At 40.5% G+C, this 24,022-nt stretch overlaps 2 protein-coding genes across 2 annotated transcripts in view; both read right to left on the reverse strand.

Moving 5' to 3' along the window:
* Nucleotides 1–1,451, reverse strand: part of LOC309406510 (coiled-coil domain-containing protein 141-like) — an 84,532-nt gene extending 83,081 nt beyond the window's left edge. The window contains exon 1 of the mRNA XM_082001753.1: nucleotides 866–1,451. Coding sequence (XP_081857879.1) covers nucleotides 866–967 — 102 coding nt within the window. The 5' untranslated portion in view covers nucleotides 968–1,451. The remainder of the gene's footprint in view (nucleotides 1–865) is intronic.
* A 19,079-nt stretch (nucleotides 1,452–20,530) lies between these two features.
* SESTD1 (SEC14 and spectrin domain containing 1) overlaps nucleotides 20,531–24,022 on the reverse strand; it is a 53,778-nt gene continuing 50,286 nt past the window's right edge. Inside the window, exons 16-17 of the mRNA XM_082001410.1 lie at nucleotides 22,970–23,091; nucleotides 20,531–20,670 (exon numbers count right to left, since the gene is read on the reverse strand). Of these exons, the coding sequence (XP_081857536.1) occupies nucleotides 20,541–20,670; nucleotides 22,970–23,091 (252 nt within the window). The 3' untranslated portion in view covers nucleotides 20,531–20,540. The remainder of the gene's footprint in view (nucleotides 20,671–22,969; nucleotides 23,092–24,022) is intronic.

A 24,022-nucleotide genomic window follows, 5' to 3' on the forward strand; every position in this document is an offset into this window, starting at 1 on the left:
CACAACTGAGGTAACCACATCCTGAATAATCACCCTGATTTGGTGACAGCCCAGCTCATTATCACCTTATTCTGCGTTACAGACTCTAGTGGCCGGAGCTTGCCTGTTTTCCAAGCCGCTTAGAGAATGATGAATCAAACTGCCAGTAAATTCCAGCTGGGATCCAGTACCTAGGCAGCCAGCTTCACCCCCCATGCCGAGTTGTGTGCAAGCTGTAGGCGCAGATTACAGCTCTCAGAACAGACCTTTAGGTGCTTAGAAGCACAACTATATACACACAAGGGCTTCTACTAAACCACATGGGAAGATGAATTCGCAGCTTTCAAAGACAACTACTCATTATCAGGTTTAGGCATGGGGGTTTTCCTCCAGAAAATACTTCAAAAAAAGACACACAGTCTGCATTTATGGAGTTGGTAGACTACATATTATGTAAAATTATTGCTGAGTATAGTTTAAAAACAACTCTTGAGGAGTCTCAACCACAAGTAAAGGTAACATCATGCTTATTAACACATTTTCATGGCACTCTGCATTAATCTCGTACTTTTAAAACAAAGTGAGAGGAATTCCTTGCCTCTAACAGCCTATATATTTTGGCCAAATTACTTGTTCTATTGAAAAAAAAAAAAACAAAAAAAAAAAACAAAAAACAAACCCAAAAAACACGACAAACAGAAATTGTGAACAGAAATAAGTGTGAACTTCCAAGGCTCTATTAGATATTAACTGCTTAAATGACCATGCCTTACCATTTTATGCTAACTTTTCAACGTTCTGTGCAAATGAATAGAAGTAGTAATAACTGAGTAGCAGAAAGAAAGCAAAAGTAGCCGAACAGACATGTTAGCAGTTGCTGCCTTACCTTAAGTACAGCTATAACAATACTGGCACCCCCAGCCTGAACAGCAACTGAACTGACTGTTGTTGTAGAAAGCTTCTGCTCTGAACTAGCTTCATTTGACATGGTGTTTCAAAATGGGACTTCATACATTAAAGCAGACTTGAAAAGCTCTTGCGAGGTCCGCTGTTCATTTGAGAAAGCAGCAGAGTTGCTTGGATTCATTCAGTGAAACAGCTCAGCTAACACTGATTAGTCTGCCAAAAGGAAAGAACAGGAGGTTAAAAATAGACAACCCCATTGAGTTTATCATTCTTGAGAGAGATTTGACACACCCCTAGTTTGGTAGCATTAAGCTGCCTGGTCTTTTTTGTCACCATCTGAAGTGTGAAGGGCTTCTTCCATGAACATCACCTGACAATGGCTAAGCAAGGGAAAAAAGATTTTCAAATTAAAACAGCTAGGGGAAAAAAAAAAATTACTGCGTCTATACAGTGTTTTGACGTTTCAAAACACGCAACAATCTACATTTTCACATTCTACAAGTAAAATTTTCTCATTTACTAGTTACTGAACATGTTTGCTCAACGTTAGTCTTCCGCTAAGTCAAAGTATTTAAACAGGATGAACTTGTATACATAAAGTCAGATGTTGAATCAAAACACACAGGGGATTTCTAATCCAAAAATATTTAAATGTATAGTGACCATAAAAACCAGAGAAGGAAACCAAGTACTTGGTGTGAATTCTTCAGGAGTCTTTTATTCCTGCCTAAGATTAAGATAATTGACCTGCTTTTCAACTGAATCATAAGTTGTTTCTGTAGTCTTCATTTTGTTCCAAATGAGCATAAGGAAGATGTCTCTAATGATTTTTCTTAAACTCCACTTAAGTTTTTTATTCAGTGCAAGGAAGTTAAGAGACACATTTAAATCACTGGTTTGGCATAGTGATTGGTTTGGCATATTAATTCTATTGCCAGAAGCCCCGAGCATGCCACAAGTAGCCTACAGTACGAGACAGCAGCTGCTAGGTTTCCTTCCACAGAACAGCTGAGAAAGTGACACTGGTGTTTAGGTTTGCAGGTCACTCTGGAAACACAATTCCACCCAAGAAACTACATGCATAACTCTCCTCTAAGCAACTGCTTGCTTGATTTTTTTTTTAAATATGTAACATTTAGATATCTTTTTATACAAACTAGATTTGCTAATTGCAAACTATAACAGCCATACCAGCAATGAAACCAAGATCTGGAAGCAAATTCTAAGGTATTTTGGACTGGAAGAAACAAGGTAATTGCAGAGAATTTGAACGGATGTGGCAAGGTCTGGGTTTTTTTGTTTGCTTGTTCATTCCCCCTCTCCCAGTTGTTGGCAGATTTATAATTTTAATCTGTCTGACATCGCAGGGCCTGTTGTGATAGGACAAGGGGTAATGATTTTAAACTAAAAGAGGGTAGATTTAGACTAGATCTAAGGAAGAAATATTTCATGAGGGTGGTAAAACCCTGGCACAGGTTGCCAGGTGGTAGATGTCCCATCCCTGGAAACATTCCAGGTCAGGTTGGACGGGGCTCTGAGCAACCTGGTCTAGTTGAAGATGTCCCTGTTCACTGCAGGGGGGTTGGGCTAGGTGACCTTAAAAGGTCCCTTCCAACCCCAAAATTCTATGATTCTATGAGTTTCAAACGGGGTATCCAGAAGCATGTTGTAGTGGTTTGTGATGAAGTAATTGGGCTTAGCAAATCAAAACAACAATTTTCCCATCCCTTGTGCCAGAACAGAACCATGAACCCTCAAGCTGCCAAGAGAACAAGTACCACATAGTTTTCGGAAACTCCTTGTTTTCAAAACCTGTGAGAGGCCCATGGACCCCTGCCACTGAAACAGTATATAGATATTCATAAGACTCATGAGGGTATTCCTGTAAGAGGTAGGGCAGGACAAAATGGTTGAAATTTAATGGCCACACAAAAACTGGAGCGTAGAAGTCTGAAGAAAACCTAAAAACTGAAACAGAAGAGAGGCATATTTTGGTTTGAATAGAAGATAGATCTGTTGTACAAAACTTGCTGAATACTCAAGGTCTCCACGAAACATACCCAAAGACAAGTGACTTTGGATTTTACACCCTGCAGGCAGGACCAAGAACAAACAAGGCTTGACTGCTGGAAAAACTGATTGGAAAAAAACAGCCTGACCTCTTGTTAGTCTTATAAAAGGAGTTACAAACCAATTTTGGTGCTATGTCAAAGTGTGTCCTTGAAATTTTGTTCTCTCAGAAGCACATTTTAAATGCACTTTTTCATGGCACAAGTTGGGCCAATCCATCATCTCACTAGGGTAGCCAGATGTAAGAGCTGTTTTTCACTCAGGTTAAATGAGGAATCGTTTTTCATAGTGCTGACAGCTGGAAATCATGGAAACACCACACTCAAGAAGTTGACCATAAGGAAGTTTGGCAACAGCTGAGTCAAGTGATTTCAAAATGTCTGATAACAAATGCATGGATATTGTATTTATTTGGCTATGGTTAGCATGAAAAATAGAGACAGGGAAACATCAGAGTAGCAGGCAGAGAAAAGGTAGCAAGGAATCAGAAAATATCTTCTAGCACAACCCTGGGAGAAAAAGCTGAGGATTTTGGCATTGCATGATGATCCATTTCAGCTATGTCTAGGGAAACAAAATTTACCAAGCATGCCTTTCACAGTCTCGTTTACTCACCTATCTGTCATCTCTTCCTCCGTCTGAAAAAAAACCCAAACAAAAATCTGACTAGAAGACAGAATCAGGCAGCCTATCTGTGTCAGTAGAAAGAAGTATTTTCCCTTTGCTACTGCTCATGTGAAAGACGAGAGTAGGAATGACAAGAGAAGCAAGTATTCACCAGCTGTCCACAAGAAACAACAAAACTGAACAAATGAACAAAAGGAAGCAATCTCAGGAAAACAGAAAAAAAGTTCGAGTCTCTCTAGTGTAAATACTGTCAGGTATTATCTGTAACAACTGTATGTTAAAAGGATTTGAGAGGTAAACATGATAAAACTCATTTCATTTTCAACATGGAGTGTGTCTTATCAGCAGCTTTTTCTCCTGTGCGGCAAGGGAAGTGCACTAATCACAGCTTTGACAGCTACGCATAGTAAAAGGGCCTATCTTTCTTGGAGATAAGCTGCTTTTTGTTCAGAGCTTTGGGACTGCCAGTGCACTATGAAAATGCTCTGGAAGAGACAAAGTTCACTCCCTGCAGCCTCAAAGACATGAGGTGCTTCACTTGGACTGGTTTGTAAATGTAACGGGCCTCCTTGTCTTTCCTTGTCTCACGCCTGGGAGAACAGGTGTACGCAGCAAGGGAGGGAAGGAGAACAAGGGGAGGAAGCATCCCTCAAACTGATGGGTTTTGTGTGGCTTGGAAAAAGGTACATAAACACTGCTCCCCTCTGGCAGCCCCACCTGAGCAAGAGCCAAAGATGTCAGACATCTCCAAATCTCCCAGCTGGTACCATCTTACCCCTTGAGCAGGCACCATTTTCAGGTATCATCAGGAATGACTGCATGAAGGCATGAAAGTAGGCAGTCTGCAAGTCTCCCCAGGTTCATAAAGAGGCGACTGTGCAGCCATGGAGGTCACGTACAAGGATGAGGGTTGAGCAGCAGGTAGGTATTTCTCCTGGAAGAGGCTCCTCTTTACCCTACACTGGTCGAATAAGTTCCTGGGGTGAGAAACCGGTTGAAATCCTAACCAAGTTTTTCCATTCCTAAAAACCAAAACCATGCGTGCTGAAACCCTCCCCAGCAGCAGCTGCAGTCAGGGGAGGAGGGCGGGAAACAGAGATGCCTCCTCCCAGAGGTCGGGAAGAACCTGCACAGCACATGGGGAACAGTAACTTGCAATGCCATCTCTTTCTTAACGCTTAATTCGGAGTGTTTCTTGCAGAGAACCACACTACGAAGGCTGCCGGAAAGCAGAAGGAAACTGAGGGCCTTACAGACATCATCCATTTACTCGGGGCCGGAGGGGCAGGACGAGTGGGGGCCAGGCACAAAATGACTTCCCAGCACCTGGAGGCAGAGCACGGAACAGTACAAGCTGCTCCCCTGCCCCCAGCAGAGCTACGAGATTCAGAGCCAGGCCACAGCCAAGGGAAGTTTGTCCTCCTGCGACGCCCGGACCAGCCAGGGGCGAAGGGCAGCCCGGCCCGGCCCGGCCTCGCTCCCCTCACAACAGCGAGGGGTTTCTGCTGCCAAAGTTACTGTGGCAGGGCAGGTGCATCGAGAGGGGAGGAAACTCTCCCTGCTCCCAGAAGTACGATCATTATTACCTGCAAGAGGGAGGAGAAGGGCCAGCCAGGGTAACTGAGATTAACTTCAGGTACGTAACAGCTGAAGCATGGGCAGAAGCCATTTTCCTGTCAGCTTGGAGTCCATGAGCTTAAGGAAAGGCAGCCCTAAAATAGCCCGGGACCCCGGTGGCTGCTGAAAGGAGGTTGTGCCATCTTTGCTACCATGGAAAGGGAAAGCACAGAAGTCCCAGCAAAGGGCTAGGAAACAGCTGTGAAAGAGTGCCCGAGGGGTAGAAGACACCCCACTTCCCCCCAGCCCCCACAGCAAAAATTGGTAAGAACGAACCATGGTCTGTGTTGCCCAGATTGTTTGATAGTTTCCAGATTTGTTTTATTTAAAAACATATGAGTATAATGAAGCATTATAGCTTGTATCCTCCCATTCTTCCTGTGCATCACCCTAACAAAACCCCTTCTACTCTTGCTCCTTCATCACCAGTCCTGAAGACACTTCATACACCCTAAAAAAACAGCATGAAGAGAAAAAGCTACCCAAAAAGCATTGTCACACGAAGCAGAGAAAAGACCAAAAGCAAAGGTATCTTGGTTCATCCCTGTCGCACTAAACATGTCTCCGTGAACAAAAAAAAAAAAAACCCAAAAAACAAAAACACAAACCAGCACTGCTAACTGTAAAACCAACAGTGTACTGGAGATGAAGAAACCAGCAAACAGTTTAACGTTGATAATTCAGTGCAATGGTAAGAGCCAAATCCCTATTTTTTTGCTTTCAGGGACAACATTTTAAAAAACCCATACAGTAAACAGACCTGGGAAGCAATGACAGCTGGTACATTTCAGTCCACCGGTCAGTAATTTTCTCATGCCCCACTCTTTCATCCCAAAGCATTCCCTTCCCTATATCCCTCTGTTTCGATCCTAGAGGATTTCCACAAGGTATACATGTTATTTGTACCTAGCACTTGTCAAAATAGTACCTAAATCCCTCCTGTTTGTTAAAAGATAGAAGAGATCCACCCAATTTTACCTAGGGCTTACAACCACGTTATAACACTTCAACCTCCACTCTTATTTTAAGAAAGCTCATATAGCCTTTAAATTTAGAACTCCAGCTTCTAAATGTTATATAAACAAAGACCATTCTTTCTAGCACCTGTTATTTTAAAAAATTGTCTTCCTTTTCTTTACCTGGCTTACCTACAGGGTAAAGAGGGAGGCTGTCACATGGGGACTGCTTACATTTTTATTCACTCGGCATGTTGCTACTCTAACTCCTGAGGAGTGTACAATTGCCCAGATTGTTTTCAAATATACAGAAATAATAAACCAAACTTGGTCGTAACCTGCTCATCTGGTCTGCTTTCTTCTTGTCATCTTAGCACATGACTCAAGATGGGCAGCATAGAAAATGGAAGTGTTGGGGTCTCCACTCGAGAACCCCTGCAGCAAAACAAATTTATTGTTCTGAGAATGTGTTAAAACATTAATGCTTTCAGAAGGAACCTCTTCTCCTTGCGATGTGCAAAAAATTTCTTTCTTTGGAGTCTTTACTCACAGATAAGCTTGAGGAGGTTTCATACAACAATAAACTGGAGGGAGAGGACAAAAAGCACCTTAGGAAAAAGAAGAGAAAGAGAGGAGAGAAGAGCACAGGTCCCTGCAATAATTCTGAAGCCATTGGCAGCTCTGACTGATTAACAAATGTACCTCTAAACCAACTCATCTGAACAGACGTCTCCAAATCCAAAACACGTTAATTACTTGGTATCATTTTTCTTTCAAGTTTAGTTTTATTTTGCTGTCACAGCCAATAAAAAACACAAGTTGGATTTATACCTTTCCTTAAAGTGACAGCTACAGGAGAACCCGAAAGAAAAAAAGCGACTTGATGACTATTCAAGTGTAAATATAATGGCAAAATATAAACAATGAAAATTGTATCTGTTGAGTGGGGTGAAAAGATTAAACAAAGCAGAAAACAATACACAAGTGTGAAGTGCAAAGTGATCACGTCATTCTCTTTCTCATCCCAGGTGAAGAGAAGAGCTTAAGTTTACCGGAGGAACGGCAGGGAGGCTATCTCCACTTCAGGTTCCTCTGAATCAGCTGGAGAGTGGACTTACCCCGTCAGCACCCCCGGGGAAGCTCAACGCTTCTGTCTGACCGGGTGTTGTCCAAAAGGAAGGCTACGCAGCCCAGCGAGCTGTACTCTGATGAACGCAGAAGTGCAGTAGTTTTACCAGCTCACAGGTGGCACGTACACTGGTCAGCCCAGCTGCAAGCTTGTCAGCAGAGAAGACGGCGGCCCGGTGTATTCAGCTCTGTCAGGAGAATGACGAGGCGTTGAATAGTTCTTTAGTCCATTGTTCAGACTCCAGCAGCAGAAAGAGAACAGTTTATTACACGAGATTACTATGTTCCCTCGCCCATGCATGTAAGGAAAGCCAGTAGGACTTTTGTTACTGAATTCCTTGTGAGCATTTGAAATTCCTTCCTGATGTGGTGTGTTAGCACAGTGGAGTATGCACTCTGCGCCAAATATAGATGTCAGACAGGCTACGCTTTCTCCCTGTAAAGAAGGAAGATTAAGACGCAGATTTTAACCTACATTGAAAGTCTCAAGGCAGCTGCAAACTGTCCCACTAATAAGGTAACTACAACAGTTTTGCCCCGTGTCACTGATTTCTGTGTTTAACTTACGTTTACAATTTAGCTATATTAAAAGACTGTTTCCCTTTAATTATTTTCAATGTTTATACACGAATACAGATTAAACTCGTGAAATAAAAACATCAGTTAAAAGTTACACAGACTGTTTTAAGAGACAGTTAAATCAGTGTAACCGGGTTCTTAGGACCATTTTTTAAGAGTGAAACATCTCTATTCAATCTTACCAAAAGCAATCAGTCAACCACAATGCAAAAAGACCAGCATGAATCATTCGTTTAACAGGAGACTAATTAAATAGATATAATCATACTAACCACACCAAAACATTAAAGCCATATTGTTGCTATTGTTGCTATTGTTTAGAAGAGTGGATTTAAATGGACACAAATTTCAGAAAGCTAAATTTAGGACAAGTACGGAATTATGTTACACAGCCACACTTCTACTAGCACATTACTTTAGACATCTGATACCAGGGAGAGTTTATCCAGAAAAGGAAAATTCAGCAGGGGAGGTGAATTTTAAGTGTTAAAGAACTACAAGGCTTCAGAATGCCTTTTAAAAAGTCATTTATCAGTGGAGTTATAAATAGCAGTGCTCTGTTTTGGTTTGAAAAGATAACTCCATCTTGTATAACTCTGCTACCCGAAGGCTCACACTGCTGAGCATTCCTCTGTATGTTCTGGTCAGGTATTTCCCTCTTCCAGCCCACGGTACCTCGAAGAGCAAGCAGGTACCAGGTCCTGCCTCTCCCTTTCACGTCAGTGCTGAATGGTGTGAAATACTTAGAGGTTAAAAGCCAGGAAGTATTGAGATCTTTCCCCATCCCCCTCGCCCACTTGCCTGGAGCTGGGTTGCTCGGTAGAAGTGCGCTCGCTGCTGACACCCACCGTAACTGGGCTGGGACTACAGGGTGGGAGGGTGCTCCTTCTCTGTTCCCAGTCTACACGGGATGGCGTGTAACACTTCAGAACTCAAGTGCCACATAAATTCAGGAAGCATTGCCTATAATTAAAAAAAAGCCCTCCCCCCCCCCCTTAATACTCTTTCAACATTAACTGAAGAGCAGTTAAGATGGACTTACATGCTTCAGAGCCATTGTTTGCCATCCGTAACAAAAACTCCTGCTGCTATACAGTCACCAGGAATAGGCGATTTGGTCCTTAGTCTGGACCTGGGTGCTCAGACTTCATTTGATCTGCATGCTGCTGTCTGCAGTAGTGGGTGGTTCAGTGCAACAGGAGAGATTCCGTGGACAGAAACTTGGTGCCGATGCTTTATATGTATCACTGTTCTTCATACTGCTCCCAAGTGACACCACAATGACTGAGCTGTCTGCATGGCCATGTGTACTGCAGGAGACCACAGAGGGGAGCAGTAGACTTAATCCTGTGGGGAGATCATCTTGAATGAATGTATGCCTATCCTAGTGGACATCTTTTGAGGAAAAACAGAAGCAAAGTGCTTTTTCTGCTACACCTTTCTACTGAAGTGGCTTTTCTTGCGGTCTATCATGCAAAGAAGCTCTGGGCTTAGGAAACTGAGTGCAGGCTGGTGAGATCATATCATCCTGAGGACAGCATCACCTTACCTGTGTCTTAGCTCATGGTTGTGATTTCTTCCTCCAGAACCTGAAGAGTGTTTTTTTTTTTCCTCCCTTCTTCTGAGGGTTTCCACTGGCTCCGTAGGTCTTGGTTACTGAAAAGATGCCATCTATGCCTGCTTGCTGCTGCTGGGGTGGACAGAATAGGGGTGAGAGCCTGCAGCTGTTTCCTTGGGGACGAAGTGACAGCAGAAAGGAGAGATTAAATGTTCTCACTTTTTTCACACAGGCTTCAGCTTTGGTTTGAAACACTACTCGGGGAGCGACAATGCTCTTCCAACCTCATGATGGGCCATCAGTCGCTTTTGTGCATGTTTCCTGCTCCAGGGTGTCCTCACAGCTGGACCTCTACAGTTCCAGAAATGACGCCTTCTCCACATACAAATATGCCAGAAACAAAGTTGTTCTTATGCCCTTTCCCATGAGAGGACAAATAATAGTCCATGGACCAGGACCATAAGTAACAGAGAGCTGTGTTATCTTGGTGTTACGCACATTTGGCTCACTCGGGCACCAGGATTGGGTATCCCACACAGTGCGGGACCTGGGCAAGTGCTGTGCAGAGCGCTGCTACAGGAAGATTTCTGTCACAGCTCAAGGTCCTGAAGGAATCGATTTCAAAATCGTAGCAGCACATGCTGTCAAGCCAGAGATAAGCGTCACTTTTTCACACCACTGCACCCAGTGTTGTAGTATCACCAGAAGCCTCCCTTCCCCCAGAGATACGTATAGGAAAATAAGTATCTTTACCTGGCTGTAGTTGGGAAAAACAAGAACTGGTCTGTCAGCATGTCCGTGTTGGATTTGACTACAGATTCCAGGGACAAGGACACTGGACCAGCTCTGGAGAGCGCACGCTCCTTTGGAGTCTCCCTCATTGTCATCCCAGGATCTGAGAGCCCGCTTTGGCAGTCCAATCTGATAGTCTCTTCAGGCTCTTTATACAGGCTGCAATGCTGCACCCAAGGTGCAATTGTTGTTTCAAGTCTTCAAGAACACTGCTTTCAACTCCCTTGACTTTGACACGGCATCCCTTCTCTCTCATGCGCAACAGCAGCCATGAAAGCGGCAAACTCTCAGGAGAGCCACTGACTCGTTCTGCTGTCTGCTCCAAGCAGCTTATGGTTCTTCCACCACACAGATTAATGATCAGCCATCTCAGGACCTCAGCTTCCTTCTCATGAAATTCAGCAGGAGGCAGAAGATGTAGTTCTCACCACGGTAAAATAGTGTAAAATGGGAGAAAAGACAATTTCAATTGTAATAAAACAGCACTCTGCTAATATGTAGTGAACGGACACAGTCAGGATTTCATTTTAAAACTGCAGTATTGCTGCAAAACAAATCGCTAAATTGACCACCTGTGACCTTGCTGTCGGTGTTAGACCTGCAATGCACAGGTTCTAGCTGTGACCCGTTCACAGATGGGCATTTACTGCAGGCCATCAGCATCAGTGCTGGTCATGCAAATAAACCAGTTGCTCAAATGTATCTTTTCCAAGAGCTTTATCCATCACAGAGCGTCCAGTAACAAGTCCTGTGTCCTTTTACCAGGACAAAAGTATTTTCCTGTGAATTGTGTAATAATTTATTTTTGACCACTTTTTCCAATTTCTTTTGTTCTGAACTACCAGTCCTCTAGTGAGCTCCGCAGTCAGCTGCTTTCATTAAGGATCCCCATTGCTTAATCAGCTTAAATTTCACACTTGAAAAGAGGTTTGCCCAGGACAATAATCACCTGGAAAAGGATACAAATTGAAGTTTAATGATAGGGTGGATACAAGATTTTCTGGTATAATCTCCTGTGATCTTCCTCACAGTGTGGAGGCAAAAGGCAGGCAAGCACTATGGTTGAAATCTGCAGTCAGAGACAAAGCTGCAGTGGGGACCCTCTATATGGAATGGCTTTGGGGGAGAGGGGGGAAAGGAAATATCAAATCAAGCACAACTGTAAACTTCTTACATTTTAAAAATTGCACAAAGTTTATTTTATTTTATTTTTTTTAACCTTAACACGATTTCAGTATTAGAACGTATCCTGCAGGACTCTGCCTCAAGCACTCTCAGACATGACATTAATTTGCCTGAACTTTATGGCCCGAGAACAGTACTCCATCCTCACTGGCAACAATAACATCGCTAGAGTGCTGAGGTAAAATTCAGGTAATGAAAAATAACCTTCGAATTAAGGTCTTGACTGGTCACATTAAAAATACACTGACATTTTTACAGAAGATTTACAGAAGATATCATGGCGTCACTGGCTGTACAGTAGGTTTTGCTCCAGTCTGTTCCTAGCCTCTAATCTGCAAATGACCATAGGGTGTCATCTTGAGGCATCCCGTCCCTGAGGTGAAAGGGTTGTATATCAAGAAAATTTAAAATAATAATAATAATGCTAACATATTTGAAAATCCTTAATGTTTCATATTTTTGTACTGGTTCTTTAAAATCATGCAATATGCAATACTCTTCAGATTTAAAGATGATTATTTAAGATTTCTTTAAGTTGCAAGATGGAATATTAGATTTAGATTTTTTTTTTTTCCAGTTATACAATTACTGTGGGCTTTCTATCTCTTTAGCTAAATAAAGTTTAAAAAGTAAACTATTTTAAACTATTAAACTATTTCACTGCCTCCATTTTTTAGCTCGCAGAGCCTGAATCCAACATAAGCAGTTCCAGGAGAGAGGTGAAAGATTAAAAGGCAATGAAGAATCCCAGAACTTGGCCTAAATTAATAGAAACTTTTGAGGAGTCCTCTGTGATCCTTTCATTACAAGTCCTTTTGGAAGGCAGAGATGATGTACCTTAAGTCATCCCTTGTCAATGCAGCAGGATCTGCAGGAACTATGGTTTAGAACCTTGCTTTCAGTGTTCCAGGCATTAAAAAAAAATAGCATGGAAAAGTACTTCATGGGCTTCACAGATTTTTTTTTTCCCCCCACACTTGATCCTCTATTTAGTAAATATTCTGCAATTAAACCCTTTTCTCCAAAGTTATTCTTCCTCACTGTGTTAACATTTCTTCTGTTTTCAGGGTGTTTGATTACCTGTCTTCAAAGAATGAGCTTGATCTTCCCAAACATCCTTACAGCCCACCTATTGACACCACATTATTTTTATAGATATTTTCATCATAAATTAAAACCTCAAATTAATCAAATGGGTTTATTATACTTCCTTGGTTTTCCCTCCTTTCTTTTTGCTGACTACCGCTCTTCAGGTCTCACTACCATATATAAGAAAAAACCCATCACCTCAGTGTTCCAAGATGAAAATTATTTGAGCTGTGCTTTTCATATCCTCCGTGTGTGCGACTTCCATGACTAACATCTCACCCACTCCCAAATATTAATGAGGTTTCCTTCCTAGCCACCCTGTGAGGCAGGGAATGCGGCTGTCATCCCCTCCCAACACACACAGGCAGTAGCAACCGTTTCATCCTGAAAGTAAATTCTTCTTTGTAAACAATGAAGGAACTCTTTAAAACGTCTGTTGGATCACTTGCCAAGTCTTTGACAAAATTGTTAGCAGAGAAGACGGTTTAGTGGTAGGCACATGGACATCCCTCTGATAAGGTCCAGAGGACAAAGCAATACCTGCAGAAGAGGTAACAGCTAACTGAATAGCAAAAAGAATTCCAATAGTTCACATTTCTGTCACCTCCAGGAGCAAATGCCCTGGCTTCTTCATGAATAACTGGTTCTGCGAAGGTAATGCACCATGAAATGATGCCTGGAAATGGCAGCTACTCAACAAATTGGCCATATATGATGGGTGGAAATAAAAACCTTACAAGGCTCATTGAGCATGTGGCACGCTGCAGCCTTTTGATGCTGTTTCAAGCAAAGCATTAATAAAACCCCTGGCTACAGTTGACCACATTACTGTGTTTCTTTGGATACATTTGTCTTGGAGAGGAGGAAGGCCACATTCTGAGAGGTAGTGAGCGATATAAAGCAGACAGTGGGGCATCACGTTCACATCATCACCACAGATATGTGGAGTAGCAGTCAAATGTGTTGAATACACTGTACAATCTTCACCCCGCTGAGACTAGCTTGCCGTTATCTATCACCCAATAGAGGCATGCAGAGCTGCATACAAGGGTTCGGAAAGAGAACAGTCTGCACTTAGTACCAGTTTAGAATATGGCTTGTTCCCAAGCCTCTAAAAGTCAGACTCACATCACACAATCATAATAAATATCAAGTAACCATGCTGTATACTTGCCTGTGGAAATGGTTCAGACACCATGAAAGCTATTCTCCGAGTAGTCTAAAAACCTTAAGAGGAAGATGGAAGGTCAGAAGACACTTATCACTTTGCCAAGACTTTAAAAAAAAAAAAATCCTGGTATAGTACTTGAGAGAAACATCCTACTGGAGCTCTCCAGCCCACTGGAACTCTGCAACCTCTGATCCTGTGAAGCATGGGGATGATGAGCAATCCAGGCATGCCTGGAAAGTCAGCAATGACAGTGGGAGCGTGCTGTCACTCACCCTGCATCTGCCACTCTTGCTGGGAAAATGAACATAGGAGACAGAAGCCCCAAAACTGAGATGGCAACCCATATAGTGCAAACCAAGCACAACACAGTGAATCGTGTCTGAAAATTACACCACTGAAATGAAACATTGACTGCTTCTGCCAAAATGGAGAACTGTAACCAATAAAAATCAGGGGGTTTTGTATTTGTTCATGCTTTGTTCCGATATAAAACATCTCAAGTAACAGGTCTTCCATCAGTTCCTCTGAGAGGCAGTTACTACAGCTAAGCTAAGCTTCACACTCCATTTTATTTCTGTAGCCTATAGATGATAGAATTAATGTTTGGTGTAAGATCTAGGAAGGGGCTCAAAGTTTTTAAGGCCCAACCTGTAAGTGTATTGTGTGGGGAGCATTTAAATCCATTCCAGTAGAGCCAGTGATTCTCAGGACTTCACAGAAGTCTCAGGATTCTTCTACCTCGAGCTGTTGCGGCCTCATTCTACATGAAATGCAAATCTACAGCGAACTGCCCACGCATCTTTCTTTGTTCTGGGACCCACAGCTACCATGAGACCTCCTTTTCATTATTTTCTAATCTACTTGAGATATGTGTTGCCTTCTGCCAGCGACAGTAGTCAAGATTGGGATATGTAATGTCAGGATCCTCAGAAGAGCTAAGCGTATTTATACAGTCGTGAATAGACACCATGTTTTAGCTGGCTGTGCAAAGCAGTCATACAAGTTCATCTTGGACACGTGCAGTCAGTGGCATGGTTTTCTGTAGAAGTTTGACAGATAACCTGTGACTAAATCAGCCTTCTCAAAGAAAGGCTGTTACATACTGAGCATCAGAAACTCGGGGTAGTTACAGTGGGTCTACTCAGACATTTTAAGCGCAGATGTTTGAGCTTAATAAATCAATAGGGTATCTTACACAGCATTGGTATGTCCCTTTTACGTACAAATCCAATGTGCATTAGAGGTTTCCCGACAGGAGCTTGCATCGGTGGTGTCTGACAGTAATCGATGGCTAGCTGTTTGTGGAACAGCTAAACTTGCCAATATGTAAAATATATATTTAAGATTGTAGAAATATAAAACCCCCCATGCTTAACAATTACATTTAAGCACACTGTGTACTAGTTACTTGTGCACAAAAAGGTAGTTTTTCCTGTAGCATTAGGCAGTCACAGTGCATTTGATGTCTCAATGCTGTCATTAAACTGAAAAAACCCCAGCATTATTTAAAAACCTGTGGTTTATCTGCAATAAAAATCATTATGTTGCCATTTCTGCTCATTACCACAGTAAATTATCTGCACAACTCTTGCTAACGCAACTAGTTGTTTCCACTTAACAACGTTCTCTTAAGATACTACAAAATTGTAAACTGAAGACCAATTAAAGTTTCCTTGGCTTTTCTTTGTACTTCAGAAGTTTAAAATGTTAGTCTAGCTCTTTGCTTTCCGGCTTATGAACTGTAAATATAGCTAGTATCTGGAAAATTATCTGAACTTTTCCAAAAGAAGTTAAATAAAAAAATTGAATTTTCACTCTGATTTTTAATGTTTTCCAACCTATTTCCTTAGCATGTTTGAAATGTTCGGAAAGTGTTTTGGTTTTGGTTTTTTTGTTTTTGTTTGAGAAGAGGTATTTATATCCTGACTCAGCCTTCCTCTTGTCTCTATATTATATTCCCATAATCTTTGCTGTAATAGAGACCTATGTAAGCTGAGCTCAGCTCTAACAGAAAAAGAGAAAGCTGTTGCCTTCATTTTTATTGCTGTTTTGAGCTTAAGCGTGTAATTAGTGCTTTACATATACTAAATTTTTTAATGTCATCTCTATACATTCTTGTATTAGCATAACTAAAATTTTTACAGTCACACAAGCATCTATTTTTGATGAGTATCTTCGATATTTGATTAATATGCTGTCTCCCAATTTGACAGAATCAGAGGTGTTCTCTCAAGTTTCTTTCATGATTCACCTTCAGGTTCCAAATTAACCTTGAAGTCACAGAATAATGGTCCTAAACTGCCATGTGTTTGGCAGATCTGTACAAAAGGGACCCATAAGAAGCAGGAAACCAAAGTCATTTTTTGTGTGGTTATTTAGTCTTACCTGTATTTCCACACAGTAAATCTCCACAACAAAGCTACCTCCACCAACCATCAGATGAAAAATATCGTGAAGAACTCTGACTCCATATGCTTGCAAAGGGCATGCAATTAGTCAATTGTTAATAGAATTTTCAGTTAAGATGCAGTTGTGACAGGCATCAGTACTATAATGATGGGACCATATAAGTGGAGAAAACAAAAGTGGGATGAATGTGGGAATCAATGGCTTTAAAATGATAGCCCATTGTGTTCTTCCAGCTTCTGATTTTGATTCCCCAGAAGTAACTCTGCAATAGCCTGCACCGTTACATATTAGGATATTCTGGAAATGACGCACTACAGAAAAGACTCCATCTACTGAGATTCAAAATAACTGTGCAAGTTGGAACCAGAAGTAATATAACTGCTTGACCATTTGCCTTTGTCTTATTTCAGAGTATGTCACTTTTCCACAAATCTGAAAGAGACAGCAGATATCTCTCCAAAGGGATCATGAATTGATTACTTTGTTGGAATGATGTTATGGAAGTTCCAGATACTTGAACAATTTTTGGTCCTGCAGTTCAAATTCAGGTGCTTTTGCAGCTATTACATATGTATGGGTTGATATCCCGTATGCTTAGACCAAGCCTTTGATTATTTTCTTTAAACTGGAACAGAAGTCTAACATAACTAAGCGTTTTTATAGCTTTTCACTGTTGCAAGAGTCTGGAGGGATATGAAGGATAGACTTCCGAAGTTATGAATCACTGAATCTTTGCTTTCATCCCCGATTCTCAGCATTGTAGCTCCAGAGCTCGTGTAACATGCTATTACAGAATTTCATCCGTAGCTCCAAAAGCTTCCTTTCCTCCTCCTTACTAATCATCTCCTTCTACAAATTAAAAGTATCCTGTAGAAAGAATTCAGGAAACTGGGGGTTAAGAAAACATCATTACATATCATTACTGTTGTTGAAAGCCCGTGACAAACTCTCCTTGTGATCATGACCTACTGACACTTTTTTTTAACTGGGATGGAAAAATCTTCCCGCTATCTTTTTGTCAGCCGGCATTGATATTCTTAGGCCAGCATGACGGCCTAAGAAGTACCAAACAATCCCACTGCACACAACCCATCTCCATCCACTGCTGTACCTCCAGAGTAACTCTACCTGAACACTTAAGTCAGTGACACAAGCTATACAAGTCTCCATGGTCCAAACCTGTTTTTTCCAAGGAAAAAACCTAACCCCATTAGTCCTACTAATCACAAAACAAAGTTAAGCAGTAAACAGAATCAAATATTTTTATGGAGACTGATATAAATGCCCACACACCTTTCACAGTTAAAAGAGCTTATAGGCATAAGCATTGTATGTGACTGCCAGTCTATCCAGCTGATGCCCTACTAAAAATGGATGACACTACTGAGTTGATCACCTTCCCAGTGCTGCTGTCACAAAACACACACTCAGGATTATCGTAACAGAAAGACTAACAAAATACTTACATATATCGAAACATATCAAAAACATCCCAACTTGGCTAACGGGAACTTCCAAATTCTTGTTACTGATTTCATTACCATGGAATGGGGTTGGCTGCCTCACTTCCAAGTCATTAGCCATAATATACGTAGGAGTACAATAGCTACAATCCTTACAATCAATCCTTCCCTGTTCTATCGGTATCTCCCCACCTTACATGTAGCACTGTGTCCCTCACTGCAAGTGATTCATTAAAAAAACAAGCATATTTGCATATTTCGGAACTCCATTATTTGAATCGTTTTTGCTACCAAGAAGTGCAGAGCAAGAGCCACAGGTAGAGCCGCCACTACTGCAAGCTCAGACAAGTAACAACCAATTACTTGAGCAGTTTTGCCTTTCAGCACGCCTCTATATAGCTCGTTGACTTTGGATGCTCTTAAGGGTTGCACATTTCTAGAGGTTCAGTAACAAGTACAGCCACAGATGGTAGATGGACGAGGAGAAGACCAGCACAAAAATGTCCCTCTTGCATTCAACAGTATTCTTAACAGACGGTGCTTATTCCATTCTTCCACTGGGATAGGAAGTCTCAGAGTTCACAGGGAGGAATCAGAAATATCTGGCAGACTCATGCAACACGACCTAGAAAACTACGGCCATCATTCCCGATACATAGAAAGTGGGCAAAGCTGTAGCAAATAGCACCGTACCAGCCACTCGATTTTCCTAAAGGCAAGGGATTCCAGAGAGGAAGGGGCAGGGAGCAGAGAGAAAGACCGAAAGCTGGCATAGCCCAAGGGGTTATAGCAGAGGCTCCATTAGACACAACAGGGTGAAAGTCAGAACCCGCAGGCCTCTAGGAATGCTGGACCACAGATCAGAAAAACCTCAAGATGGAACTTCATACGCTGAGCCAAAATTAACGTCGGGGTTACTCGGGTGGATGGTCAGCAGCTCCACGTTGTGCACGCAGCTGTCACACAGAGTTAGGAGCTTCGGATGCTGCCTGGTTTTGCATGCGTTACTGAGCCCCTAAACAGTAAAAATAGAATAAAAAAAATGTAACCAAAAACCCGCAAATAATCTTCACGTTTGTAACGTGTGCTTACTGCAAACTAGTATTTTAAGATGATTTTATACTGCAGACCATTATTTACTGTAAGTAGATTCAATTTACAAACAAATCCTGCAGAATTGGAGATGCAGTGCTTATTAATGTCTATATCTTAATTTACTTTTGTGTTTGCACTTCGTATTAAATATATGTAGATTTTTCATGTTTGGGTTCTTGCTAAATAAATTTCTCTCATCCAAATATTAGGCATAGTAACAGCAGCTTTTTCAGATGGAATTGAACAACTAAATCAAACTTTGAAAGATTATATTGAAAAAGTCTCTTTATAAATAAGGTTTGTGAAACTTCAGTTGGGCTTAAACTAGTATTCATGTAATATTGTACCATTGCATCAAATGCAACAACAACAAAAAAATTTAATTTCCTCTGCCAAAATACCCTGAGAGAAAAAAAAAAACCTTTATCACTAAAGTTAGAGAAGCTGTTAATTTTGAATTACTATTTTTTATAGAGAAATTGCTTTATTTGGCACATCACTTTCCTCTGGAGAAAATGTGGAAAAACTGAGACACATAAGTAAATATAATATTTGAATGACAGATCCATCAAGAAAACCTGAAGAGTAATAACAACACCTGCAGGGAGAGAGCATTATATTTACCATAAGCAAAGTATAGTGCGATAACAAGATAAGGTACTTAAACCTGCAGCTGTTCCACACACAGTATTCTAAAGTGGTGAGATACCACACCGTCTTCCAGTAAATATAATATTGAATTTATCAAGATTAAATCCTGAAGAGTAAGAAGTTAACCAAATTATGCACACAGATGACTTCGTTTCAATCCAATTCCCCTCTCAATAAATTTCATTTTATTACTGATCTCATGGTTTTAAGTTGTTTATGAACTTCCTGTTAATCATTTTTCATTAGACGAAAAACTTTAACCTCAAAGGTACTACCAGGGATACTCTCATTATTCAAGATTCTCCATTCAAAGGGAAACAAGACTTAGCAATAAGGCACAAGAGATGTGTACCAGTCTTACATGGGAACAAAACTATTACTAATGTAACACTGACTTACACAAAAGGTAGTATGTGCATAAGTACTGCTATCAGAAAGTAAGAAAAATATAACAGACTCTCGCTCCTGTTAATGACAGTTCAAGAGTGGTGCCTGTTATACCTACAGTATGTTAAAGAGTATTCCCCAAGAAAAATTATACAGACTTTGTAAATATATTGCCGGAGTGATAACTTTTACTACCATTTATCACAAAATTACAACACAAATGACATTTGGGAATACAAACCAGAACAAATTTATATTAGACTTTAAAAAGATGACTTTTATTAAGCACAAACAGCTTTTAATACATTATCAATACAAATAGGAAAACATCTGTTTTATGAATTTGATATATCAAAGATTTGATGGGCAGGTTGCATACTGGCACAATAAAAAGGATTTTTTTTTTTTTTTTTTAAGTATTTAAAATTAAAATTATAGGATCACCACTGGCTACACTGCAGGAACTTTACCTACAGTCTAAAATTACTACATCACCTGGGCATCGGGGGAAGCAAAGAACTACCATTTCATAATACGGAACTCCTAACACTTTCATTAGCACCATTCAAAGCTTGCATCAGCTGTTTAACTAAGAAGCAGCTGACAGGTCAGGTAAAGCTTTACAGCAAATTTCAGTGCAAAGTTTACAGTTCCTTTTCATAAGATACTTGGAATCTATGGTTTCATAGCATGTTAAGTAATTATGGCTTGACAGATGTACAGTTTTAAGATGCTGAGAACATTTACTTTGAAAAAAAGATGAGACTTAACAGCTGTGAAATGCGTTTTAATATATTATGCCAAATTCTGTAATATGCAAACAACATGCTGGATTACAAACTGAAGTCCTATTATGAATTCATAGACAAGGGTCAGTATTAGCTCTCTGGGGTAGTGGCTTCTGGATGTCTCAGCTGCTGCTTTTTCAGGCTAACTAGCTTCATCTTCTCTCTAATGTGTTCTGCTGCAGAAGCCATATCACTTGGGCTCCCAAAGTACTGCTCAGTCCTAAAAGAAAAAACATACCACAAAAAAGTTATCAGTGAAAAATAAGGCTGTACGTGAATGGCATTAGAAAACACAAGGCAGATAAGAAAAATTGGCACTTTTTCCTTTTGAAATTTAAAGGTCACCTTTAAAAGGCTTTGGAGACTCATTGATGAGACTTGGTAGCAGATCTTGACGTAATTATTACAAGTACTAAATGACCCTTTTATACCCAAACGACTCTCTCAACAGCAGGGTGTGTTCTAAGTGCAACTAGATACTTCCTAACACTATTTTTTGCCTCCCTTCTCTTGCTACTCCCTAAGTCCGTCTGGCAGTTTTGAGTACTACAACAATCAAGGAAATCTACTTATACATGAATTCTGAGGCTATATGATTGCTGCATTATTGAAGAACTCTGTATGTCAAGTCAGCCACATACTGTCAAATTATGTCATCTACCTCTCAAACTGAAAAGAACACATGGCTGTGCAAGTTGATTTCTCCCATTCAAATACAACAAAAGAACAGCTGAAACATTAGGGGAACCACTAACCAAGCTGTCAGCAGAAGGAGGGTTTGAACAGAATACATGTTTCAGAAGAACAGGTATCAAATCTAATTACAAAGGACAGAGGTTGAAGACTTTGGAAATGGTGGTAGGACAGAGGACTTTGGACAGAGTAGGGGGACAGGCGTAAGCAGACAGAAAAGTTGTTTCACAGAGGAGTAGACTAGTTTGACTAGGGAACTCCAAAGGCAGCAGACTGCACAACCGCACACGGGATCACAGCACCGAGAGATGTTTTCCCTGACGCAGATTAGAAGCCAGGAGCAGGACAGGAACAATGACCTGGACTTCAAGAAGATGCTGAAAAAAAGTCCAAAGTGGTGAAGAGACTGATGAAGACTCCTCCAAGCATTTTATGACATTTTGTGTGTTCCTATGTTACTTAAACCATTTCTACTAATGAGTGAACCCTTTGCAAATTGTTTGTAAAATGCTTCAAAAACAGAATGCCTAGGGCCAACGAGCAGGGGATCCTGGGATTTAGAACAGCTAAAAACCCACTTTTGAGAAGGGGGACACTCAGAACTCTGCTGAAATGCCAGGCGGGTCAGAAATAACGTTCACGATTCAGTCAGTCAGCTATACCTATAGTTATAGGAGCATTGTGTTAGGATGCAAACCTCAGACTGCGGCAAGCATCGTCTTTCACGGGGAGCTTTCCCAGGTTCCAATGTTTGTTTTTACTTTAATAGTCTATCTGCAAATTACATCCATTTTAAGAATAAATAACAGTTGCTACTTTTACCGCGTCACCAAAATACTTCAACAAACATAACACTTCTTGGGGTTTGTTTGTTTTTCCCTCACAGCTATAAAATCCTCCACTATTTTCAAATACACTACTGAAAGAGCAGTAAAAATCACTACTAGATCAGGCCTTGGTCCATCATCATGGGTAGCACTCCTTCCTGAAGGAAACTATACTGCATGGGAGTGTGACATTTTGGAAATAAGATGACAGGAAATTAATTTTCATGACCAGCTTCCTGTAGCTGTATTTCTCAGATTGACTTCAAGTAACCCATAATGCAGTTGCCTGATACCATCTCATAAGGTTTCAGCCTCTAATTCAAAATATTGATTTCAGATCTCACCCATTATGGCATGGGATCCTACACACCCAGAGACTAGTTCCAAGGCTTGGTTATACTCAGGTAGAAGAAATTAACTACAAGCTCAGCATCAGAATGCACAAGTGTATTCTACTGAACACAGAGAATTGAGTTTTATAATGGCTGAGATACCAAATTCAATCTTGTAGCTCAAGACAGCCACCAATTTTAAATTAGTATGAATAGTTCATGAGGAAAGTACTGTTTTATTTGCTGAATAAATCAAATGTGAATTTATCTTCAATGTACTGGCTTAAGACTTCAGATAGACGAAATTGCAAATAAATTAATCAAAATACCATAATTCTAATCTGATACCTTTTTCCATGGAGAAGATATTGGGACTGGTCATTCTTCTGCTACTTCTACATACTTTGCTGGTGTAAAGACTGCACAAATCTAATAATTACTGAGTGTGAAAAAGTCACTGCTTTGAAGAGGTGGACACATTGTCTGTGGAAAGTGAGATTGGACCTGCCTGCTTTCTGTGAAAAGATGGGAAATAACTTCTAATGAGCATTAGTACACTGCTTTTTTAATTTCAGCAGTAAGCATTCAGGATTCTTCTGCACACGAGACTACTGTGAAACTTAACCAAAAGCATATTCAGAAGGCATTAGAAAAGCATTTTGCATACCCATCAGGATAAACTACAGGCACTGTTAGTCTGTCCAACAGCGATTTCCCAACTGCTTCAATCTCATCAAATTGATCCATTTCATTAAAAGCTTCAGGCTGCTCTGGACATTCTTGCAGAATCTGTTTAAAAATACATAAGGAAATGCAGAATAAAGTACACAAGGGATAGCATGTAGTTTTTAAGTGCTATTAACTGGCAGAATGAATGCTTTTTCAGCATCTTCACTGCCATATTTATGAGATCAATTGAAAAATTCAAGAAAATATCGATTAAGCGACATTGAGAAGAGAGTTCAGGGCTACCACTGTTCTATACTAGAACATTTTACTTTATTTCTAAGAGGGAACAAAAAAGAAAAAATAGTCTTGCTAGAGAATATTCCAGTAACGAATATAAAATGCATAAAAATAGTAACCTGCATTATTAAACATACAAGACAGTCATATAAAATGGAAGAAACATGGATAACGAAGGGCCCCTTACAAGCCATTTCAAAACTAAAATCCACATCTGGCACAGAACAGGTGAGATTAAAAAAGTCTGAACACAAGTGTTTCCAGACAGGACTGGGACACAATAGTAGTACTTAGTTCTCTATTTTCTTCCACTTCTCATTCTACCACTTACTACTTTTTTCCAAAGCGGCACGGATAGTAGCAGCACATTTTCCTCACAGACTCATTAATATATCACAATAGTGCTAGGAGAACTATGTTTTTGAACAAAAGCGTTATTTTTTCAGGCATCCATTTACTTTTTTTAAACTTATGATTGCCTAAAAACATAGCAATTCACTACTGCAGTAATGAAAGAATGCTCATAATATGGACTGAGACAATCAACTCTCTGTGAAGTTCATGAACCACTGAACTCTAATTTAGTATCAGGTAAAACTTTTTTCAGCCGTTTGTGGCAGCACAGATGATATATTTCTGCTTTTGTGAACATCCACCAACTCCCAATGCCTACAAATTCAAAGTATATTCTGTTAACACAAAACAAGAAATGACTAAGAGAAGCATACGAATAAACTTTGCATCCACGCTCTCC

Source organism: Phaethon aethereus (assembly GCF_964289735.1).
Source record: "Phaethon aethereus genome assembly, chromosome: 6".
Lineage (NCBI taxonomy): Eukaryota > Metazoa > Chordata > Aves > Phaethontiformes > Phaethontidae > Phaethon > Phaethon aethereus.